Source organism: Castor canadensis, chromosome 4 (genome assembly GCF_047511655.1).
Source record: "Castor canadensis chromosome 4, mCasCan1.hap1v2, whole genome shotgun sequence".
Lineage (NCBI taxonomy): Eukaryota > Metazoa > Chordata > Mammalia > Rodentia > Castoridae > Castor > Castor canadensis.
The window spans coordinates 157,528,536-157,549,163 of NC_133389.1; the positions used below are offsets into that span (position 1 = coordinate 157,528,536).

At 41.0% G+C, this 20,628-nt stretch overlaps 1 protein-coding gene across 1 annotated transcript; it reads right to left on the reverse strand.

Annotated features, from left to right (window-relative positions):
- Positions 1 to 1,555: 1,555 nt before the first annotated feature.
- Idh1 (isocitrate dehydrogenase (NADP(+)) 1) lies at positions 1,556 to 20,148 on the reverse strand. Its single transcript, XM_020182863.2, has 10 exons — positions 19,988 to 20,148; positions 18,985 to 19,043; positions 16,192 to 16,329; positions 13,474 to 13,765; positions 11,486 to 11,591; positions 10,373 to 10,550; positions 9,185 to 9,336; positions 4,544 to 4,684; positions 3,745 to 3,907; positions 1,556 to 2,462 (listed from the first exon to the last, which is right to left on the reverse strand). Exons 3-10 carry the CDS (start codon positions 16,311 to 16,313, stop codon positions 2,372 to 2,374), a joined length of 1,245 nt encoding a protein of 414 aa, XP_020038452.1. The 5' UTR covers positions 16,314 to 16,329; positions 18,985 to 19,043; positions 19,988 to 20,148; the 3' UTR covers positions 1,556 to 2,371.
- Positions 20,149 to 20,628: the final 480 nt, after the last annotated feature.

The window sequence follows — 20,628 nt, forward strand, 5'->3', positions numbered from 1 at the left end:
GGTGCAATAGTAAATTTTTCTCACACTCATCTTATAATTTTTCTGAAGTTTGGAATAATGCCAAAATTGAAAGTTATAAAGAATGCTACAATGACAACATTCTCCTCTTGTAGAGTCTGAGGCAGTATCCACATTCAGAGTTCTTCAGGTTTCTTGTCCCAGAAGAATTAGCAGTTTGGAAGCTATACTGTCCCTAGTATCAAAAACAGGAATTATGAAATAAAATCTGTTAGAAAGCCAATGAAAAGCACAAAACTTTTATCAGTACTGATATAAATGTCCAAAGTCTTCTTTCATATTTTTTATATTAGTTTCTAATCTTATCCCCTTCTTAACATAGAGTAAGATCCTTAATTTAGGGGAAAGTTTTATTAAATAAATATCCCAACAGTAGGCAGGCGGTCATCATTCAGTTTTTTTTCGAAGTATTTTATGTATCAGGCAAGCACACAGAGGAACTGTGATTGTTAAGATTAAAATTTTTAAAATTTAAGTATTTTCAGTTAAAAATTCCTCCTAAGAAACAGTATGTGTGAAACTTAGAGAATTTCAAAGACTGGAACTGTTTTCCTCTCTGTCCCTGGATCCTGCTGCCATCAGTGTTTTGCTATAGAGCATTTATTTTCCAGGTCAGTCATGCTGACCCTCCAGCTGTTAAAATAAACCATTAGCCTGTGGGTGCTTTGGTCAGCATCTGTGCAACTGCTGATTATTTTAGCATGTTAACTGGTTCTTGGCTAGAGACAATCCTGGTAGACACTGGACAGGCAGAGATCGGGAGGATTGTGGTTCAAGGCCAGCGTGTGTGGGGGGGATGGTGAGTTGGCAAGATCCCATCTCAACCAACAAGCCAGGTTGAATGGTGAATGGGAAGTATAGACAGGAGGACTGCACCCTGAGGCCAACTCTGGGAAAAAATGCAAGTCCTATCTGAAAAACAATTAAAAAGCACAACTGGTTTGGGTACAGATCAAGAGATAGAGCTCCTGCCTACTAAGTGTGAGGCCCTTAGTTAAAACCCCAGTACCACCAAAAAGAAAGAACTCCCACCCTAAAGAGATTATACCCCATTCTTTTCCCAGCACCTCTGCTCCAGCCAGATCTTTATTTTTTCCCACCTAAAGTACTACAATGGCCCCCTAAGTGATCTTCCTCCTTCAACTGCATCCACCATTCTACCTCTCACTACCCATTCTTTATAAAAGCTGCTCAGAATGCTACTTTTAAAAGTAAAACTATGATCACTTCCCTTCTTTCTTAAAAGTCATCAATGGCTCCTTATTAACCTAGCCTATAAGGTAATACCTAAACTCCTCAGCATGTGCAGAGATAGAATCTGTTCTTTAATACTCTACAATTACTCCTTTAGTTCTATCTTTGATCATCCTCATTCCAGACAGATCCAGCTCTGTCTGTTTACTTTTGTTTCCTCCGCAGTAAACTTCTTGCAAGAGATTTTTTTTTTTTCAAGTAAATTCCTTTGGCTAGAACACATCCTGGAGCTTGACATCTAAGCACACACAATAAAAGAAAAAAAACAAAAAAAACTCAGAAGTCATTAGCAACTTAATTTTAATTAAAATTAACAGTTCAGATGAAGAATAGGACTGAATAGTGTTTAATATCAACCTCTGGGAAATCACATTTATATAAAAGAAATAAAATGGGCCAGCAGAAATCCAAAAAAGGTGCAGCTTACATTATTGCACACGGATGAAGTATGCTATTTAGGGGTAGCATAATACTCAGGCCAGGCCTGGATGAGGAAGAGACAAACACAGAGGCAAACCTCTAGGCAGTACTCATTCTGGATTCTGAACTGGTCTCAAAATACATAGCACAATGGACACATTCAATAAGTTCTGCACAAAAATGACGGCAGTGTCTTTAACACATTTTAGCAACACTCATACACTCTTTTCCAATCATGTGCAAGTTCAGTGACAGCTATACCTCGCATAACAGGACACCCGTAACACCAAAACCTCCCAGTGCCCATAGTTAGGGATACAGGGGAAGAGAGTAAATTTCTTCTGTACACATATTTTATCCTTTTGAGCACTCTTGATTTTGGTCATTTCCATCTGAACATGAGAAAAAGGTGACAGTATGAATGAGTACCAACGTAATTCCTAGGTGTTTCTAGAAAATAAAGTACAGCTTTTAAAGGCTCCCTGCCACACTCATGAGGGTGGCAATAACTGTATGAATAAGAAAAAGACTGTAAACTTATAGAAAAGATCAACTCTCTCTTCAAAACAAATTACAAAACTGATTTTGTCATTACTCTTGAGTGTTATAAAAAAAAAAAATTGTAAACCTGTGGACCTAGTTACCAAAAACACTTGTTTTCCTAAGCCCAGGTATGGCCTTAAAGTTTGGCCTGGGCTAGTTTTATCTTCAAGTTTTCTCCAAGTTTGTCCATGAACTCGAATGTATTCAAGTAGTCAGAACGTTGCACACTAATTGGGAAGGAAAAAGAAAAGAAGAAAATTAGATTTAAGAAATGTTCCTTAAAGTAGTATTCTACGTATTTCTAGAAGAAAACTGATTAGTGTTAAGATGCTACAAATCTACAGATAATGACTCTGCTCAAGGTTCTTGGGCTGAGCAAACCCTGGATCCAAGCTCTGGGCAGCCTATCATGGAGGGTCATTCATTCACATTTACAGGTTCCTGCCATAGGCCTTGAGCTTCAATTCAGACTAACACTGATACAACCATAATCATCCTATCTTCAGTCTGAGAAACAGCAAAACCTACTCAGGTACAGCCATGTCTTCACCTACATTTCCATATACTGCTACATGTCCTTCAAAAAGGCTGGAATGTTCCTATTTTCATTAGTGTCTTAAGAAAAACAAAAGGCAATTGACTGGCTGACATAATCCTGCTGATAAGTGCCTAACAAACAGGATGCAAAATAACATACTGAATTAGAGCATTGTAAACATTGTATTTTTGCTGGAAATTTAAGTTAAGACATGTAGTGACTGAGCACATCCCCTTTACTGTGGTATACTGACCTTAACTGAGATCTTTAAGGGTATGTACACCAGTCAGAACATGGTATTAGTGTTAAATTTTAGTACAGTTTCTAGAAGGGAGACATAGTAACTAACTGACTTTGAGGGAGGAATCTGATTAGCAGCTATTCCAGCTGGAATACTGGCTACCATGGCCTCAGAAAGACTGTGGACAATGCATGGAACCTCAGAGACTGGACCAATGGTCACAATCAGTCTAAGGAAGAGACTGTATCAATGGAACATCTATAATTATGCTGCCTACTTTTCTCATTTGTAAATTAAAGAAAATAAAAGGGTGGAACAATCTCTGTTTCTAATTGTCTATCATTTTCTTTTTAAAATTAAACAGAACCTTTTCATTCAATGATTACCAACTAGATTAGGTCAGAAAATTATAGCCCTGACCATGGACCAAATCTAGTCTGTGGCCTAGTTTTGTACCTAGAACTTTGATTGGCATGCTGTTGTATTCATGCATCTCTGTATTGTCCATGACCACTTTCTGCTACAATGATGGAACAAAGTTGTGTAGTCGGGCAGCTGCAAAAAGACTGCATGTCCTACAAAGCTGACAATCTGACAATATACAGATACTATCTGCTGACCTCCGAAGAGAATGATGAATGAGAATTCATATAATTCAAAAGGCATGGTGTTTAAAGCCCAGTGAAAGTAAGTTGTAATCTGACCACAGAATTCAACATCTTATACTTACTTGGGTAAACCTTTAATGCAAGCAGACAAGTCCTTTGTCATGAAGCCAGCCTCAATGGTCTCAATGCAGACTTCTTCCAAAGCCTTGGCAAAGAAGCCAAGCTCAGTGTTGTTATCAAGCTTTGCTCTGTGGGCTAACCCTCTGGTCCAAGCAAAAATGGAAGCTAAAAGAGAAACAAAAAATCTATACTTCACTTGTCCCAGCTATTGGGATTCCCAAATGTTTAACTTTCTAGAAAGGGCATTTTTTTGTTCATGTGGTGAACTTCATTAGATACTCTCCTCAGGGATTAGAAATTTTAGGAATGCTGGAAATAGTTTATCAAATAGAAATTAAAAAAAAAAAACCCTTTTTGTGGTATAGTAGTAGTGCTTGAAGCCTACAGCATTTAGTAATTAAGAAAAAAGTCACTATCTCTTTTATCTTTTGTCTACATTGATCTCGTCTTTCCAGGCGATAATCCTTTTAAAGGTGCTGTCCTCAAAACCTGTTGGAAGGACTTATCCATGTGGCTTTTAAATTTGTAGAATGAAGTGACAGTTCAGTGCACCAGAGGGGAAGGAATATGCTTGTTGATTACCCTAATCTGTGTAATGTACACTCTCCCACAAAACAGAAAATCACACAATGTGTTTTTTAATGATATTAACATAGCTACTGTTATTAGGAGTCAGCTGCTTGGTGATGATTTTGCACATGAAACACTGAGCAGTCAAAGGAATGTGTCTGAGTTCCTCTGGAGATCTCTTTTGTAGAGCACTCTGGCTGGCAATCAGTGTAGAAGTAGATGCCATCTTACCAATGGGATTGGTGGATGTCTCCTGTCCTTTCTGGTACATGCGGTAGTGACGTGTCACGGTCCCGTGGGCAGCCTCTGCTTCTACTGTCTTGCCATCTGGACAAACTAGCACGCTGGTCATCATGCCAAGGGAGCCATAACCTGTAAGTGGCAGAGCATGAGTATTGGGTCCAATTGCGTGAGAAGCACTCATCTCCCAGAGCTGAGAGCAAGTGAGTCAATCTTGAGGTGTCTTGGCAAGCAAAATAAACATGAGCACTACAGTCATCAACAATTATGCCTTTCAGAAGGAGTCCCTGCTTTAGTGGTCTCAGAGTGAAAGGATCTGAAAAGGCAGCACTCTTTCCTCACCTATCTCAGGGATACTTGCTCTGTGATGGGGGGTTCAGGGTCCAACTGTCTGCATTTCACCCCAACTCTGTCACTTCATGGCTACTATTAATCAATTTTCCTACCTGTATAATGGGGATAATAAAAGCACCCTTCAATGATTGTTCTGGGAGTAGGTGAATAAACATATATTCATGAATATATAAAATGACTAATATATATACATTATATACTATACACTGCTTACTATATATATTACATTCATTAGAGTAGACCCTGCTAAAGTAAGAGCTCAATATATTATTGTTATTTTTTGCAGATGTTCTGCTATTCTGAGGAAATAAAGATTAAAGGAGTCATCTCCTATCCTCAACCTGACGATAGACTTGCTTGGACAAGGAAGAAAAGGCAAATAGAAACAGGATGGGCTGGACCCAAGAACATCCCACTTGATTTTCCTTTAATACCCTCAGCAAAATACTTCTCTTTCTGTGGTTTCCTATTCAGAGCACCAAGTCCATGCAATTGTACTTTTTTAAAATGTACTTTTCCACCTGAATTCAAAGAAACCTCTTCTCCATTTTTGCTACCTTCCATGAGCATCTATGGAGTCAATAATGTAAACTTACAAGAAATATAATGCTTTTTTTTTTTAGTCAGAGAACAAATGGACTAACTTTAATTTTTGGTCATCTTTATACAGTTGAGAAATATCTGTGTGGCTCTGGTTTCTGGCCTGCTGAGATGAGCAGGAGGCCAGTCCTTATGCCATGATGTTCTGCCTCATCACAGACCAAAGCAATGGAGCTAGGCTGACCATAGACTGAAACATTTGAAACTAGGGGCCAAAATAAATCTTCTAGGATATGTTATCTCAGGTATGTGGTCACTACAATGAAAAGTCTGACTAATACAGAAAACTGGTGCTGAGAGGTGGGGTGGTTCCTGTGACTACACCTGATAATGTCTAAAGCCTTTGGAACGGGTTTGTGGGAGGAATTTGGAAGGGCTTGGAGATGTGGGCTAGAGAAGTCCTAGAATGCTATAAGCAGAGTTTAATGGGTGATTCTGGTGGGAGCTAAGAAGACCAGAATGCAGAGATACATGCAAACAGCAAAGGCTATGTTCATGAGGTTTCAGATGAGAAGTGAGGACTCTTCATGAGGAATTGGACCAGAGGTCATTCATGTTGCATTGTGCCAAAGAACTTGTCTATATTTTGTCCATGCCCTAAGACCTAATGGGACGCTGAGGTTAAACAGTGATTGACTGTTTAACCTGGTGGGGGAAATTTCAAGGCAGCTCAGCATTCAGGCTATAGCACAGGTGTTGCTGGCTGCTATTAGCCAAGTTTACAGTGAGAATCAGGAGCAAAATGCAGAGCAAAAAGATTTGAAAACCTGCATTTTGTGCAGAAAAGCCAATGTACAGGAAGGCATGGTTTCTGAAGAGGGTAGCGCCATTAAAAAGAAGCCAAGTACTTTGTACCAGTACAATAGGAAAGATGCCTTGATGGCATCTCAGGAAACAGCAAGATTCCATCTATCACAGGCTCCAGGGTATTAAAATGTAAACTCATTTAAAAGACTTTCTCTTGAGAAGAGAGCATTGCTGGGGCACCCTGTTTGCACAGGGCCACCTAAGAAATTATTTCCTCAGGATTCACTTTTTACTGTGCTCTGCTGCCCGGGCACTCAGAGGCACTAAAGCCGTGGTCTACAGGGCCTTGGCTGTCACTCCAGCTGGCAGGTCTTGGCATCACTCAAATGATGCTGCTTTTGCAGGTATGCAGAATGCAAGAATTAGGGAGGCTCCCATCAAGACTTCAAAGGAAAACCTGGGAGGCCATTCAATGTGTAGCAGTGTCAGAGATCTGCAGGCAGGCTGAGAAGAGCTATGGAAAGCTGTGAGAGTGAAGCCAAAGATGTAATGAAGGCCCCGGGAAGTTGAAGATGTCAGGAATGTAGAATGTCTGCTGAGGTAAGTCACAAGCCGTACACAGAAGCAGCCCAGGAGAGAGGCCTTGTGGGATGCAGCTAGCAGGGCTATAGTGGTGGGGCTGCCCAAGCCCTGTGGAGCTTCACATCATGCCAACACATATCCCAGATGCCAGACACAGAGCGACAGGATTTAATTTTTGCCTTGCTGGGTTTTGGTTTTGCTTTAGTCTGATCATTCTTTCCATCTCATATTTTTCCCTTTGAATGGAAATGTTCGCTCTACGCCATTTTATCCTGGAAATATGCAACTTGGTTTTGATTTTTATAGGAGTTTACAGCTAAGAGTTTGCGTTAAGTCTCAGAAGAGATTTGGAGTTAAGTTTCAGAGTAATACGGACGCTCTTGAGGCTCTGGGGATTCTTGGAGATGCACTAAGTGCACATTGCATTATGAGATGGCCATGAGTCTTTGGGTGTCAGGGGTGAATGTTATGGTTTGGATACAAAGTATCCCCCAAAAGGTTCATATGCTAAAGGTATGGTTGCCAGCTTATGGGCTTTGGGGAAATGACTGGATCCTGAGGGCTCTCCCTTAATCAATGGATTAATCCCTTGATGGGTTCATAATATGATGGCATTATCTGGAGGTTGGCCTATTGGGAGGAGGTAGGTCACTGGGGTGTCTCCTTCCCCTTCCTCTTTCCCTGCTCTCACTGCCATGAGATGAGCAGCCCCACTCCACTATGTGGCTTGCTGTTCTGCCTCACCACAGCCTCAAAGAAGCTAACGGAAACTCTCAAAACCATGAGCCAAAATTAATTCTTCCTCTTCAAGTTGCTACCTCAGGTATTTGGTGACAGTGATGAAAAGTTGGACTAACACAGATCAACTAGTCATTTTCAAATTTGGTAAATAAAAATAAAGAATTAAAAATAAAAAGAAATATCCGTGTGAGATTAGTAACTTGTTCCATTTCACTATGTTGCTCTGAGGCTTTGCAGATACTCAGAAGCTCAGGACCATATCATGTGTTTATTTACTAATATTAGGGCATTAGCTGGTGCCATTGTCAAAACAGGGCATAAATGAAATCATTTGAGTTTAGAATAGTTCACACCTCTAGAAAAGAAAGAATGACAGGACAGCTCCGATCTTCTGTAATCTGTTCAGTTTCCTGAGATTGCATGATTACAGGCTCTGGACAAAAAGGGTCCTGGGCAGGTCTCTTATCAGGGCTCACTGCACTTCAGAATTCTTATTTCAAAGTGCCTTAAACTTTCATAACTTGACATTTACATATGAAATATTTCTTTAGCTATTCCTTCCTTGTTGCCTTGAGGACATTTTAAAACACTGGAAAACAGCTGGAATAGGGCTAGGGATATAGTTCAATGGTAGAGTGCTTGCCTAGTATGTGCAAAGTCCTAGGTTTGATCCTCAGTACTGCAACAGCAACAACAGACTTTGGGTCCCTTTCCTTATCCACCATACAATCATCACAAAGCAATTGCTCCTTGCTTTGTCCACTCAGTACAAATGATTGTGAGGCTTTAGTGAAAGAAGTAGTGGATATGATATTAAAGCTATCTTTCACTGGGTCTACTGATTTTCAAACTGATTAGAGAGGTTTAACTTTTATAAGAGAAAAAGCAGTACTTCTTGAGGCAAAGTAAACACAATTAAAGCTAGCGCAAACATTGGTCTGGGCAGAATCAAGTTCAAATAGCTGAAACTGAAGAGCAATTTGGTGCTGATGAAGTCAGGGAGAGGAGAATTTCTGTTGATTTGGCCCTTATCCTGGCACACCGTCCCTGGTTCCTGGAATCTCTATGAATAGCCTTGGGTTTTTTTGCTCAATTCTTTTGTGCTGGAAGCTAAGAGATAAGCACTTGTTTTATGTAATACCAGAATGGCCTTAAGGATGGCAGAAAAAACATGATTATGACCTGTCCCCAGACACCGTCCTTGGTTATTAGACAGTCTGGGCCCCTCACTTTACTCCTCCTTAGCCTGAGTACCGAGAGGGGAAATGAGGGCAAGGAAATGGAGGGATTTTCAGATCAGGTAGTAGGCTACTAGTAAAAGGCTTTCAAACTTCAAGTAGAGAAAGGTTGAGAATTAAGGCTGAAGTCAGGAGTGCCAACCCACTCTGTTACTTCCTGCGTGACCTTAAATAAAGTCATTTCCCCAGTCTGAGCAAAATTATCTTATCTATTGCATGAGATGTTGAGTCTAGATGCCTTGCAGTGCAAACATTTCATAATTTTATGACTAAGAGCTACCAAATCCTCTTTCTCAAACTGGAGAACTACTGTGGAATGACCTCATTGCTACAGGCCTCCCTACCTCCACCTCATCCTCTGGCTACTTACCTTGGGCCACAGAGTCTGACTGCACATCACCATCATAGTTTTTACAGGCCCAGATGAAACCTCCCTCTGATTTCATAGCTTGGGCCACCATGTCGTCAATGAGCCTATGTTCATACCAGATCTTCTGGGCTTCAAACTGGGATTTATACTGCCTAAAAACCAAGAGAAAATGAAAACAGTAAAGAAGAAAATGGGTTTGTTAGGGACATCTCCTTCTCCCAAAGAGATCAGGGGTAGAGGCAGAAAACAGTATTTTTCGTAGAAACAGCACAAACTTAGGGATCTGGCAGGCATGTGCGCAAATCCCTGCCCAATCATTTTCTGGCAGTGAAACCCAATTTGGCCATGTGTAAGAGTGATTTCTCCTACCTTGCAGGGAAGGGGTGAGAATTAAGTGAGACAGGAGAGCATTCCAACTAGTACTGCACTTTCTATAATTTTCAGCACACTACTGATCAGATTCAGCTATTTTAAGAATGTAATAAAGGGGAAGAAAAGACTATTCTACTGCCTGATATCTCACAGGAAGTAGGTGATATTGATAAGCAGTAAGAAGAGGAATTGCAATGCCTCAGCAAAGATTTCCCTTCAAAAACCCATCTAAACCCAGGTCTGAACACTTGCACCTAATGGGGAGTTATGTTATATTAAAAGTTAACAAATGCTTACCTCATATGAACTGAAAGTAGTTATAAACTTACACTTAGGTACAAATGAAAGTGTAAAGCAGACTTTTTAGTCAGAACCATGGTCTTTAGAGAGCAAGGAAATGAGCTTAACTCAGAAAGTCACATACTTGAAAAATTAGAACTTTCTACCACTAACAGGGTACTTTTTTTTTATGGTGGTACTGGGATTTGAGCTCAGGGCCTGGTGCATGGTAGCAAACACCCAGCCACTTAAGCCGCACCTCAAGCCACTAATAGGGTACCTTTATTCAAACACTAAATAATCCTAGCTCTATAAAAAAATTAGTGTGGGGGCCCTTATTTAAGAACACATTTACAGTTTAAAAGCAACTCAGAGTGGTTTTCTTTCACTCCTGTTAAATCTCAGGATTTGCCCTTATCTAAGTGTTAACGATGATTTTCACTCAATTTGACCCAGAATAGAAGGGACAAGGAGATGAAAATTTTATATCATGAATGCCAGCTTACTTAAAAGAAAAGAAAAAGGCATAATAGTTACTTGTCATATATCTCCTGAAAGATGTCTTTAAAGCGCCCGTCATATTTCTTCAGAATAGTGTTTTTGGTGCTCAGATACAAAGGCCAACCCTTAGACAGAGCCACTTGGAAGGAACTGTGTGCAAAATCTTCAATTGACTTATCTTGATTGTACATCCCCATGGCAACACCACCACCATCTGCAGAAGGGAAACCAACCAGAGAAAAAAGGAGAAAGGTAAATGTGGCAGTTATAACATTCACCGCAACCAAAAGACCAATTCTCAGCTCTGATGACAGCCTGTACCTCAAAAGTTCCAGGCAAGCTTCCAACCTGAATAGAACTTGAACCCATGCCAACGCCCAAGGTTAATTTGGCTTGGAAAGTGAAAACTTTGAAACCCGCAGAACTAGATTCCATTGAAATGATATTACTTAGAGTAGACGAGGAAAACAAAAGGTAGGTAGGTACTGGGATTTTTGTTTGTTTGAGTGCTTTTACACTTTTGGGTAGGATTTGTCCAAATGTACCTTTGAAGTAGCTGGAGAGGAAAAGGTAAAGAGTCAATGTTTCACTTTCATAGGATTAATTCTCAGAAAGGCAAGAAGAAAATTTTAGCAAATAAATAATGAAACCATTCTAAATATAAACCCTACCCGAGCACAGGGCAAGATTTGGGCAATTTAGAACTATTAATTTAATTTATACAGTTTATACACAACAGATTCCTGCCAAGCTTCCTCCATGTTTTAAGAAATATATATAATTCTCTCTCTCTTTTTTTTACCTGGTAATGGGGTTTGAACTCCGGACCTTGCACTTGGTAGGCAGGCATTCTATGTGAGCCATACCTCTAGCCCTGTTTGCTTTAGTCATTTTTCCAATATGATCTCGTATTTATGCCTGGGCTGTCCTGGACCACAATCTTCCCAATTACTGGTTCCTGAGCAGCTAGGATTATAGATGTATCCGGCTGCCAATTACTTTTTTATGTTAGATTTTGGGTTCTGCAGAAATATGGCAGGCTCAGTTATAGCTTTAGGCAGTCACATAGCTAAGTTTAAAAAGCCAGTAATAATGTTACCTAAGTAATTTTTTTTTTTTAAGTCTTGCTTAAGGTGGACTTATACATACCTTCAAAGTTATGTACCAGATATGTCACCTTTTGACTTCCATCACTTGGCGTGAAGGTTATCTCTACTTTTCCAGGCCCAGGAACAACAAAATCAGTTGCTCTATACTGTGTGAGGAGGAAAAAAATATATCAAGAAAAGAAAAAGATCCTACCAGGAATTATAGGGAAAAAAAAATATAGAACCAGAAGACACCTAAATAAACAGGGCGGCATAACTTGATCTTGTTTTAGGAAATGAGGAGGGAAAGGTCTATCTAGAGTTTTTCTAGTTAGTGATAATGTACATTAAAAAATCATTAAATATTTATTAGACGTCCATGTACAGGGCAATTTTATGAGCACTAATTCAGACAGAGGAGAGTGTAACAGAAGGCACTTTTCCTTTAGGAAGCTTATAATGTAATACAGACAAGCAGAAGTGAAGAACTTTTGGGCACAGATTGAAAAAAAAAAAGTCAACAGGAAAATGAAGAGAGATGACCATGCTGTGGTACTGAAGATGAGAGAGCTGATGATGCCTGTCCTTACTACATGTCAGATGCTGTAAGTACCAATCTTACTTGACTCTTGTATCAATCCTGCCAGGAAGGAACTGTGATACAGTGGAAATAACGCATGCAGGGTTGAAAGGTTTGCAATGTGGTCTTTATGTATATTTTTAGGGCTCATTCTCTCTGAGGCTGTCATTGTTACTAACATCAGGACCTTGTCCACATGAAGCAGTCTTTCTTGAAGCAGCTATGATAGGTTGAAGCCCTGAGGAAAGAGCTGTTGAAGGGATGGCCCCCTCCCTTGTAGGTCTGAGTTACTCAAGTTACTCTAGTGGATAAATGTGTCTGGTAACTAGTAGGCATCCACAAGTCACTGCAGCACTGAACCTTCTTCAGTGCCTTGGATTATTCAATGACTTGGAGTCAGGTGCCAGCGGGTGCCAGCGGGTGCCAGCCACACCTGTTGGTCTACAGTAGTACTACCAAGAGTTGGTGAAAGAGCAGTCAGATAACAAAAAAGATTAAGTATTGAGTCTCTGGACGGTATCTGTGAAGGACTGGTCAGGATGAAGGCATCACTTGAGCAATAGGGTGAAACAAAGTTAACCAACCCATCATAATCTGAGCTGGTGACCGTGTTCCCAGGAACAGAGAGACAACTGCTTTAGCCTGATTGTCTTTGAAATGACTACATAGAAGCCTCTGGATTTCAGCATTAGGAATTCCTGTTTTTCAGGTTCTTTTAAGGTATAAACTACTTTCTACAAAAAATCCGAAACTTCAGTTTTACCGAGAGTTTGGTATTTGTTTAGTTGGCAGTTTTTCTGCTTACTTTGGCAATGAGCCTGCTTGTCTTTCAAGCTAATGAAGCGCTTTAACAAGATTTCTTTTAGGTCCTGAGTGAGTTTTTCCTTTTAGTTATGAAGTGATCGGATTTAATATGATCTTTGGTGGTTCTCAACCCATCAGTATATTAGACTCATCTGGGGTGGTTTAAAAAGCCTGAGCCCTACAGAATTCAAATTTCAACTGCTGTAGGTTGGGTCTCAGATATTGGAATTAAAACAAGGAAACAAACAAAAGAAGCAAAGCAACAAGTAAAATCACCAAAAAACTCATGAAGGGATTCTACTGTGCAGCCAGCATTGAAAACCATTGTTTTGGATGGACCATATGAAATTACCAACACAAAAAAAGCAATATCATACAGTATAACTTAAGAAAACGATAAAGGAAAATATGTTTGAAAAAATCATGTGTTAAGATGGGTGCTTATTTTAAAGTTTATCTGTACTTACCTTTTCCTGAAGGTATTCAAATATATATATATAATATATATACGTACACAAATACACACATGCATATACACACACCTGCATTTCTCAATTTTACACCTCGCTTAACAGGTATAGACACCAAAAGATAAGACTAAAACACATACAATTAGAACTGCCGGGCCATGAAAAAAAGAATCAAATTATGCCAAAATGACTTACTTGGTCCCCATAAGCATGACGACCTATGATGATGGGTTTTACCCATCCGCTCACAAGTCGGGGGATATTTTTGCAGATAATAGCTTCCCTGAAGACAGTGCCACCCAGAATGTTTCGGATGGTGCCATTTGGTGATTTCCACATTTGTTTCAGCTTGAACTCCTCAACCCTCTTCTCATCGGGGGTGATAGTAGCACACTTGATGCCAACATTGTACTTCTTTATAGCTTCTGCAGCATCCTTGGTCACCTGGTCGTTGGTAGCGTCACGATTCTCTATGCCTAAATCATAGCTTGGGAGGGGAAAAAGGACACAACTTTATAGACAAATTGAGAGGTGCAGAAAGTGAAGGCCCTGACACTTCTGAATCTGTCAAATCTTGGCATTAATCACCCTATACAGAGAAGATGGCTGCCAACTTGAAAAGGAGCTAAGAAAGGCTGAAAGGCTGAACCATGCCTCACTACACTGTAGTGGGAAGCTGTCCATCAGGAAACAAGGAAAAGCCAATGAACTCTGCCAAATTGCCTCCTGTTTTTCACTATACAGAGGCAATAACAGCAATGAACAACCCTTTGGCCTGCTTTCCCTTCATATAACTAGGTACCATCTTATTTTTTCCCTTAGTAAGTACTATGCTTTAAAAATGAAGAGGTAGAAGGCTTCAAGGCTATTTTTTGTATTTTGGCATTAAGTGGTGGGAAACAGAGATATGACAGTCAATGCTAAAAGAGCTAATAACTCCTTTATTAACACATTAGTCATAGGTGAACCTTTCCCTAATTCTTGGGTGAGTCTCTGTTTTGGAATCAAGCCTGCGGTTTATTGCAGTAATGGAATCCATCAATGGTTGTATATACTCTAGAAAGTTTTAGCTGAATACATGCCAACACCCATATTGCAGGACATTCAGAACTGAATGCTGGTTGTCTATAGAGCACAGAAAATGATTGCAAGGCTTTATTTAAAGTATGTAATAGTTTGTAAGTAGTAAAAACAAAATAATGTATTGATTTATTTTATTCTCCAAGATATTAAAGTTTTTTTAGCTCTCAAAAATTTCTAAGCAAGTAAGCCTCTGAGACTTCCTTTCTCTAATTATCCCAAATGTTGATGCAAACACAGAAACAGTAATCTAGATATAGTTCCAAATAAAATAAATTTCTAACTACTCTGATCTCAGATAATTCACATAAATCTAACAAAGCCATATACTCTCTTATCTTCCTGCCTAGGAAATGCTGAATATCTATAAATGTCTAACCCCAACTCCACAGGAAGTGTGGTCAGCAGTTTTCCTGTTCTTGGAACCATCTCTCATCAGAAGAATCTACCAGCAAATTAGTGGATTTTTTGCTGTTCTCCTTAACATTTCTAAAAGAAAAGAAAGGATAAGTGGCCTAGTCCATCCCTTCCAAAAGAACTGATTGGTTATAGTAGTAGTTTTGGAATAACTTAAAATTTGTTTGAACCTTCAAAAATTCTTTAGTCTGAAGCCACAATTCTTATCTTTCTGAGCATAAGGACTCTCCTTCAAAAAGCCTTCTGCAGCTAGGATAGGGAGGCTCCACACGTTTACAGTCATTAATGCTGGACCCTTCAGAACCATGTAAGTTCACCTATTTTCATGTAATGTTCTAAAATAGGAAAGAGTTCTAAAGTGATTCTTTAACACACTTGGAAGCTGTCCATACTTCCTTTTCTGTATGTTTGGTGGACCTCTGCAAATACAGTATTTATACCTTATTTTGGCCGCAATATAGACATTGTCAGCAGCTTAGGTTTAGAACAAATAAAAGGAGACTCTAACAAGATGTGAACTAAATGCCTACACCCAACCAAGTCACTGGTCCTCAGAACACATTCTGCATAATTCTGGGTCAAGGCAGATACACTTAAAAGTTGTCAATAGTTTTTCTGAAAAATGTTGCTTAACATTATTCCATGCCAGTCTGTGGCCACTTCTGTGTGTACCCAGTTCAGATGTACAAAGAAGAGTAAGCATATGAAAAACAGGGTAGAAATAAGAGAATGACAGACTTTTTACACGTGCCCCAAATACTGTAAACCCAGGACAAAGGGACACATGTGACTGAAGGGGACTGCTGCTGGAAGGTGGCATTCAAGGAAGGAACTGCAAGGGTTCATTCTGTGCTGCAGCTGCATGAAAAGGGTGAAAGGCAAAGGAAAAGAGTCCCCTGATTAATTAAGTAGAATGATAGAAGAGCGAGTCTGAAAGGACACAATTGTGTTCACAACATTTAGTTTACTGTTTCTTACATCCTCTATTTTTTTTCACTTCCACAAATAATACATTGTGGTCTTCTTGGCCATTGATTTATTACAAACAAAACCTTTACAGGAAACAGAGAGTTAGGTCTGAAAATCACTTTGCTTCTAATTCTTGACTTCTAAATAATGACAAATCCATGCTTTCTAGTAGCATGTTAAAATAGAAGATTGATTCATCTGAATATATTTGGGCTTAAAAAAAAAGCTTATTTACAAAACACAGCTACATCTATGTAAAAAAGCTAGCTAGGGCTGGTAGTGACTTAAGCAGTAAAAGAGCGCCCACCTAGCAAATGTGAGGCTGTGAGTTCAAACCCCAGTACCACCAAAAAAAAAAAAAAAAAAAAAAAAGCTAGCTATACATTGAAATAATTTAGATTCTGTTTTCTGAGTTTACTAGTTACATTAACGGGGTATTTCATTTACCTATGCAGATCCAGTTCCACATAGGGAAAAATGAGTTTTTCTTTAATCAGTTCCCAAATGATTCGTGTCATTTCATCTCCTTGCATCTCTACCACAGAACCACCTTGGATTTTTTTGGACATTTTTACTTGAATAAACCTGAAAAAAAAAAAAAAAAGATGAGGTATATGCCTTGTCATTTGTTTTGTTATGAAGTAGAAATGAAATAAAAAAATCTATTGACTACTAAAAGAACAATTCATAATAGCAGTTGCATTAAACAGCTAGTAACAATATTACATTAGAAGTGAGTGCCTTCTTTGTATGAGTCACTGTTATGTGGTATCTGAATCAGTTCTACAAGACAACCCTGAATGATAGGAATTGTTTCCCATTTTATTTTAGAAAAAAATAGCTTTGCCAAGACCACCTGGCTAGAATATGAGGGAGTCTGACCCCATAATATGCCCTGAACAATGCAATCATTATTCTCAACTATTGCCTTGTCTTAGAAAATGAGATTATTTCCACAATATTTCTACCTAATTCCTTACTTTACTGGGTTCACAAGATGAGCAGGGTGACTAGGGGTAGCCCTCTCTTTTAAGAAGACTGCTTTGGCTGGATTTGGTGGCACATATTTGTAATCATGGTACTTCAAAGACAGAGGCAGAAGGGTCATGAGTTCAGGACTAGGCTGGGCTAACTTTAAAAAAAGTGAAAGATGAAGAGTTCTGATGGAGCTCTGCTATCCTAGAGACAACACAGACTCAGAGACGTGGAGCTACATACAAAAGTGACTTCCCAATTAGACAACTCTGGATATAGAAGGGCCACACCTAGCACCTAAGCATGTCTGTCATGTACCTTGGTGCCCCAACTCCTGCAGTGTTCCTCTGGCTGTTCACTGGCAAGGGTAAGCTGCTAGTGGGTGGGTTGGAGAAGTGGCATTATAGGGAGACATGTCACTTTAAAAATGGAGTGTGAGGCTAGGGGTATGGCTTGAGTGGTAGAGTGCTTGCCTGACAAGCAAGGTCCTGAGTTCAAATCCCAGTGCTGCCAAAAGAAAAAAAGAGTGAGTGGATAATAAATACTAATCAATCCGATTCTCAGAAAGGGCGAAGGCAGATCCTTTGGAAGAAGTGAAACTATAAGGCTTCAAAGAAGGCCATGTCCTATGCTTATTTCCCAAGAGGCAAAGGAGGCCCTAAGCTGGCTAAAAGTATCTGTTCCTTTTCATGGCACTCTTACTGTATTTTTCTTCCAGTAACACATCTGCAAAATGCTTTTATCCCCTTCAGTTGTAGCTGAGGACTGGAAAGTAGGGAGGACATTAAAAAAAAATTATTAAGTGTGCTCTTTCTATGACTTAATCATTTCCTTTCCTTTATTTGTGTAGCTATTCAGCAACCTTTATTGACTGCTAATCAAGATTATCTCCACCTTCATGGAGCTGGTATTGTGATAGGGAAGGCAACAGGGAAGTTAGAATGAGGTGCAGTACAGTGTTTGATGCCACCCAATATCCATACCCACTTCTCCTTTCAATCAGACTCTAGGCTCTGCTCAGGCATCCAAAAAAAAAAAAAAAAAAAAAAAAGAAAAAGGTAAGAAGCCTAAAACAGTCTCTCTTGAAAAGTTGACCTAAGGTAATTTGGCCTTTAAATTAACATGTTATTATTAGTAGGCAAAGTCTCAGTTTCTTGTGACAAGCCAGAATATATCCACAACTCTCAGGTCCATTTTTCACTTCCCAAATTTATAATTCTAGAATTCTGCTTAATAGTGTTAAGAATATACCCTAGATCACTGTTGAGGACCTTTCTGGAATTCAAGTAGAATAAGAGAAATGAACAAACTGGTGCAGATGAACTAATTATTTTCTATCAGTAATTTCAAGAATAATTTATGCTACAGCTTAAAGTATATGACTCAGTCATGTTTAATCCCACTGTCATACCTGGCCTTGGTTTACAAGCAAACAAAATAAAACAAGAAGAGAGGTAGCAAACTTATCTGGGTTTCAGTATTCCATTTTCATGGCCATAATATTACACAACAAGTATGACTTGGCTATTTTTCCTTGATGGCAAGTACAATGAACAGAAGATCAGATCTACTTAGTGTCAAAACTGAGTGACAGTGGTTTTTCTTAAGTTCATTATTTCCTTCTCAGTGAAAGCAAACATAGTTTGTGTGACAATCTTTCTACATCTCATATTGTATAACTAAAACATCCCAGCTTTTCCTCCCATTATTTATCCATTAATTTTTAAGCTCTATTGTCACCACAACATAGGGCATGACTGTATTTTCCTGGATTTGACTTCCATGGAATGGGCTTTAGTTCCCACCAAACTCTATGCATCCTTGGGCCTCAATTTTTGTCTTCAACTCGGATTTCTAAAGGAAGGAGTGCTCCAAGCTCAAGAGCCACGTTTATTTATTCAGTCTAAAAGCAGCTGAATTCCAAACTCCTGACATGCTTGTGCAATTCCAGAAAATAAATCTGGAATAACAATACAGAGTAGTTCAAGCAAAAAAAGAGCCCTCTGCCCTATTTAATTTTCACCAATCTCAAGCTTTTAGCCAAATTTTCTTTCAGCTGAGTTCAAGAACTAAAATTTCTGGGTAAAAGTACACTTTTGCAGAGAAGAAACATGACTACAAGAAATAAGGAAGCAGTTACTGTGTACTGTTGGAAACACTCCTGATTTACTCCCTTGATGAGCCTACGCTTGCTCCCAGGACCAACTAACCATAGTGTTGCCACATCAAAGAAAGCACAGAAGAGGAGGAGACTGTAATTCTCACCTTTCTAGTCACCCCAACTCCTCTCAGTCTTGCAGTCTCAACTGAATGCAGTTTATCGCCTAAAAGAAAACAAACAGAAAGTTTTAACATACAAAATAACCCTGTCAGAAGGATTTAGCTATTTTTTTTAAATATCGCCAGCCAGCCCAGTTTATCTGGTTTAAAGTACAGCGTTTAGTGTACCCAGTGGGACAAAGGGCAGTTTGAAGCCCGCAGGCACCTTCCAAATAAAGGTCTATGGCGTGCAAGTATCTCTGTGCACACTTCTCAGGGTGCATCCAAGGGCGTGTTGTTAGCGGGTCTTGGGGTTTGCATGTCCTCTCATGACACGCTAACGTCCTTGTGGCCATTGTGCAGGACTTCTGCAACCCAAGCTATCTGGGTCCCTCCAGCCAGATCTCCGTGCTCCCCCATCTCTGTGCCTGGATTTTTAATCCCGGGCACCAGGGGCAGGTCAGGGGCCGCCCCTCGTAGCCGGGGTGGGGCGGGGGCATCTCTCCCGACCCCCACTGCGCCCCCAGGCGGCTGGCTGGGAGGACGGAGGCCGGAGCTCCGCCTCCTCTGGCCCCTGCAGCCCGGCCAGCCCTCGCCGCCGGAGTTCGCCGTCCACGCCTAAGTCCTAGCTTACTCTATTCTTTGCACACAGCTCCCCGACCTCGGACATTTTCTTCCTCTTACACCCCAAACACAGCGCCTTGCAAACTCCGACCAGCTCGATCTTCCTCCCTGCGTGCAGACCGGGTCTTCTTGTCACTGCCTCCAACTTCCTCGACGCCCAGTTTCCCCTCCCTGCTCCAGAGCCGGCTCGGGTGCATGCACGCGCCAGCACCCCTCCTCATTTCCCTTTCCCACGCTCCGGATCTGGCTCTGTCCCTTCCTCGCACCCAGGCCTGGCAGCTAAGTTCCCTTCCCCGTAGTCAAGACTTGAGCTTTTTTCCTTTCCTCCCCCGCAGCTTTTCCCCAACAGCGGGGGCCCGGGCAGCCCCTCAGATCCTGTAGTTACCTGCAGGGGAACGTTCGCTGTCGAGCAGCCGGGCGCCACAGCTGCTCGTACGCTCAAACTCACGCGCACACACTGGCGGTCCTTAGCTGGGCCGTAGCGGGTGCAGCTCAGATTTGTCCTTCTCACTAAGCCAGAGACCAGAGGGCGGGTCTGGGCTTTTCCTCTTCCCGGCTTTTGTCCCCTCCCAGGCCCCACCTCCTCAGTCCACCTCCTGGAGCTCCGCCCCTTCCTCTCTACCAATCCCCGTGCGCCGCTTTCTCCTGGATGGGCGGAGTCAGGGAACAGGGGCGGGGCCAGGAGCCCATGGTGCGACCTGCACGCAGCTCCAGGTGGGGGAAGGGGCTGCCATGTTGCCGGGATTCCGTGGCTACTCCCTGCAGCGGAGGAACGTCAACGCCACCTGCAGGCCGGGAGCGGGGCACGCTGGGGTTCGGGCATCCCGGGCTTCGTAACAGTCTAGGGCATCCCGGAGTGAGCTTTCAGGTGGGCATTAAAAGCCTATGGGCCCAGAGTGCTCTAAACTGGACCTCGGGCAGGTCTCCCTCCCTGGCGCTCGCGGACGTGCAGTAGACCGGAGTGTGTGTCTTTGGAAGGAGGGTGCTCCCGCCAAACGTGGGGTCGCTTCGGGGGACTCTGGACAC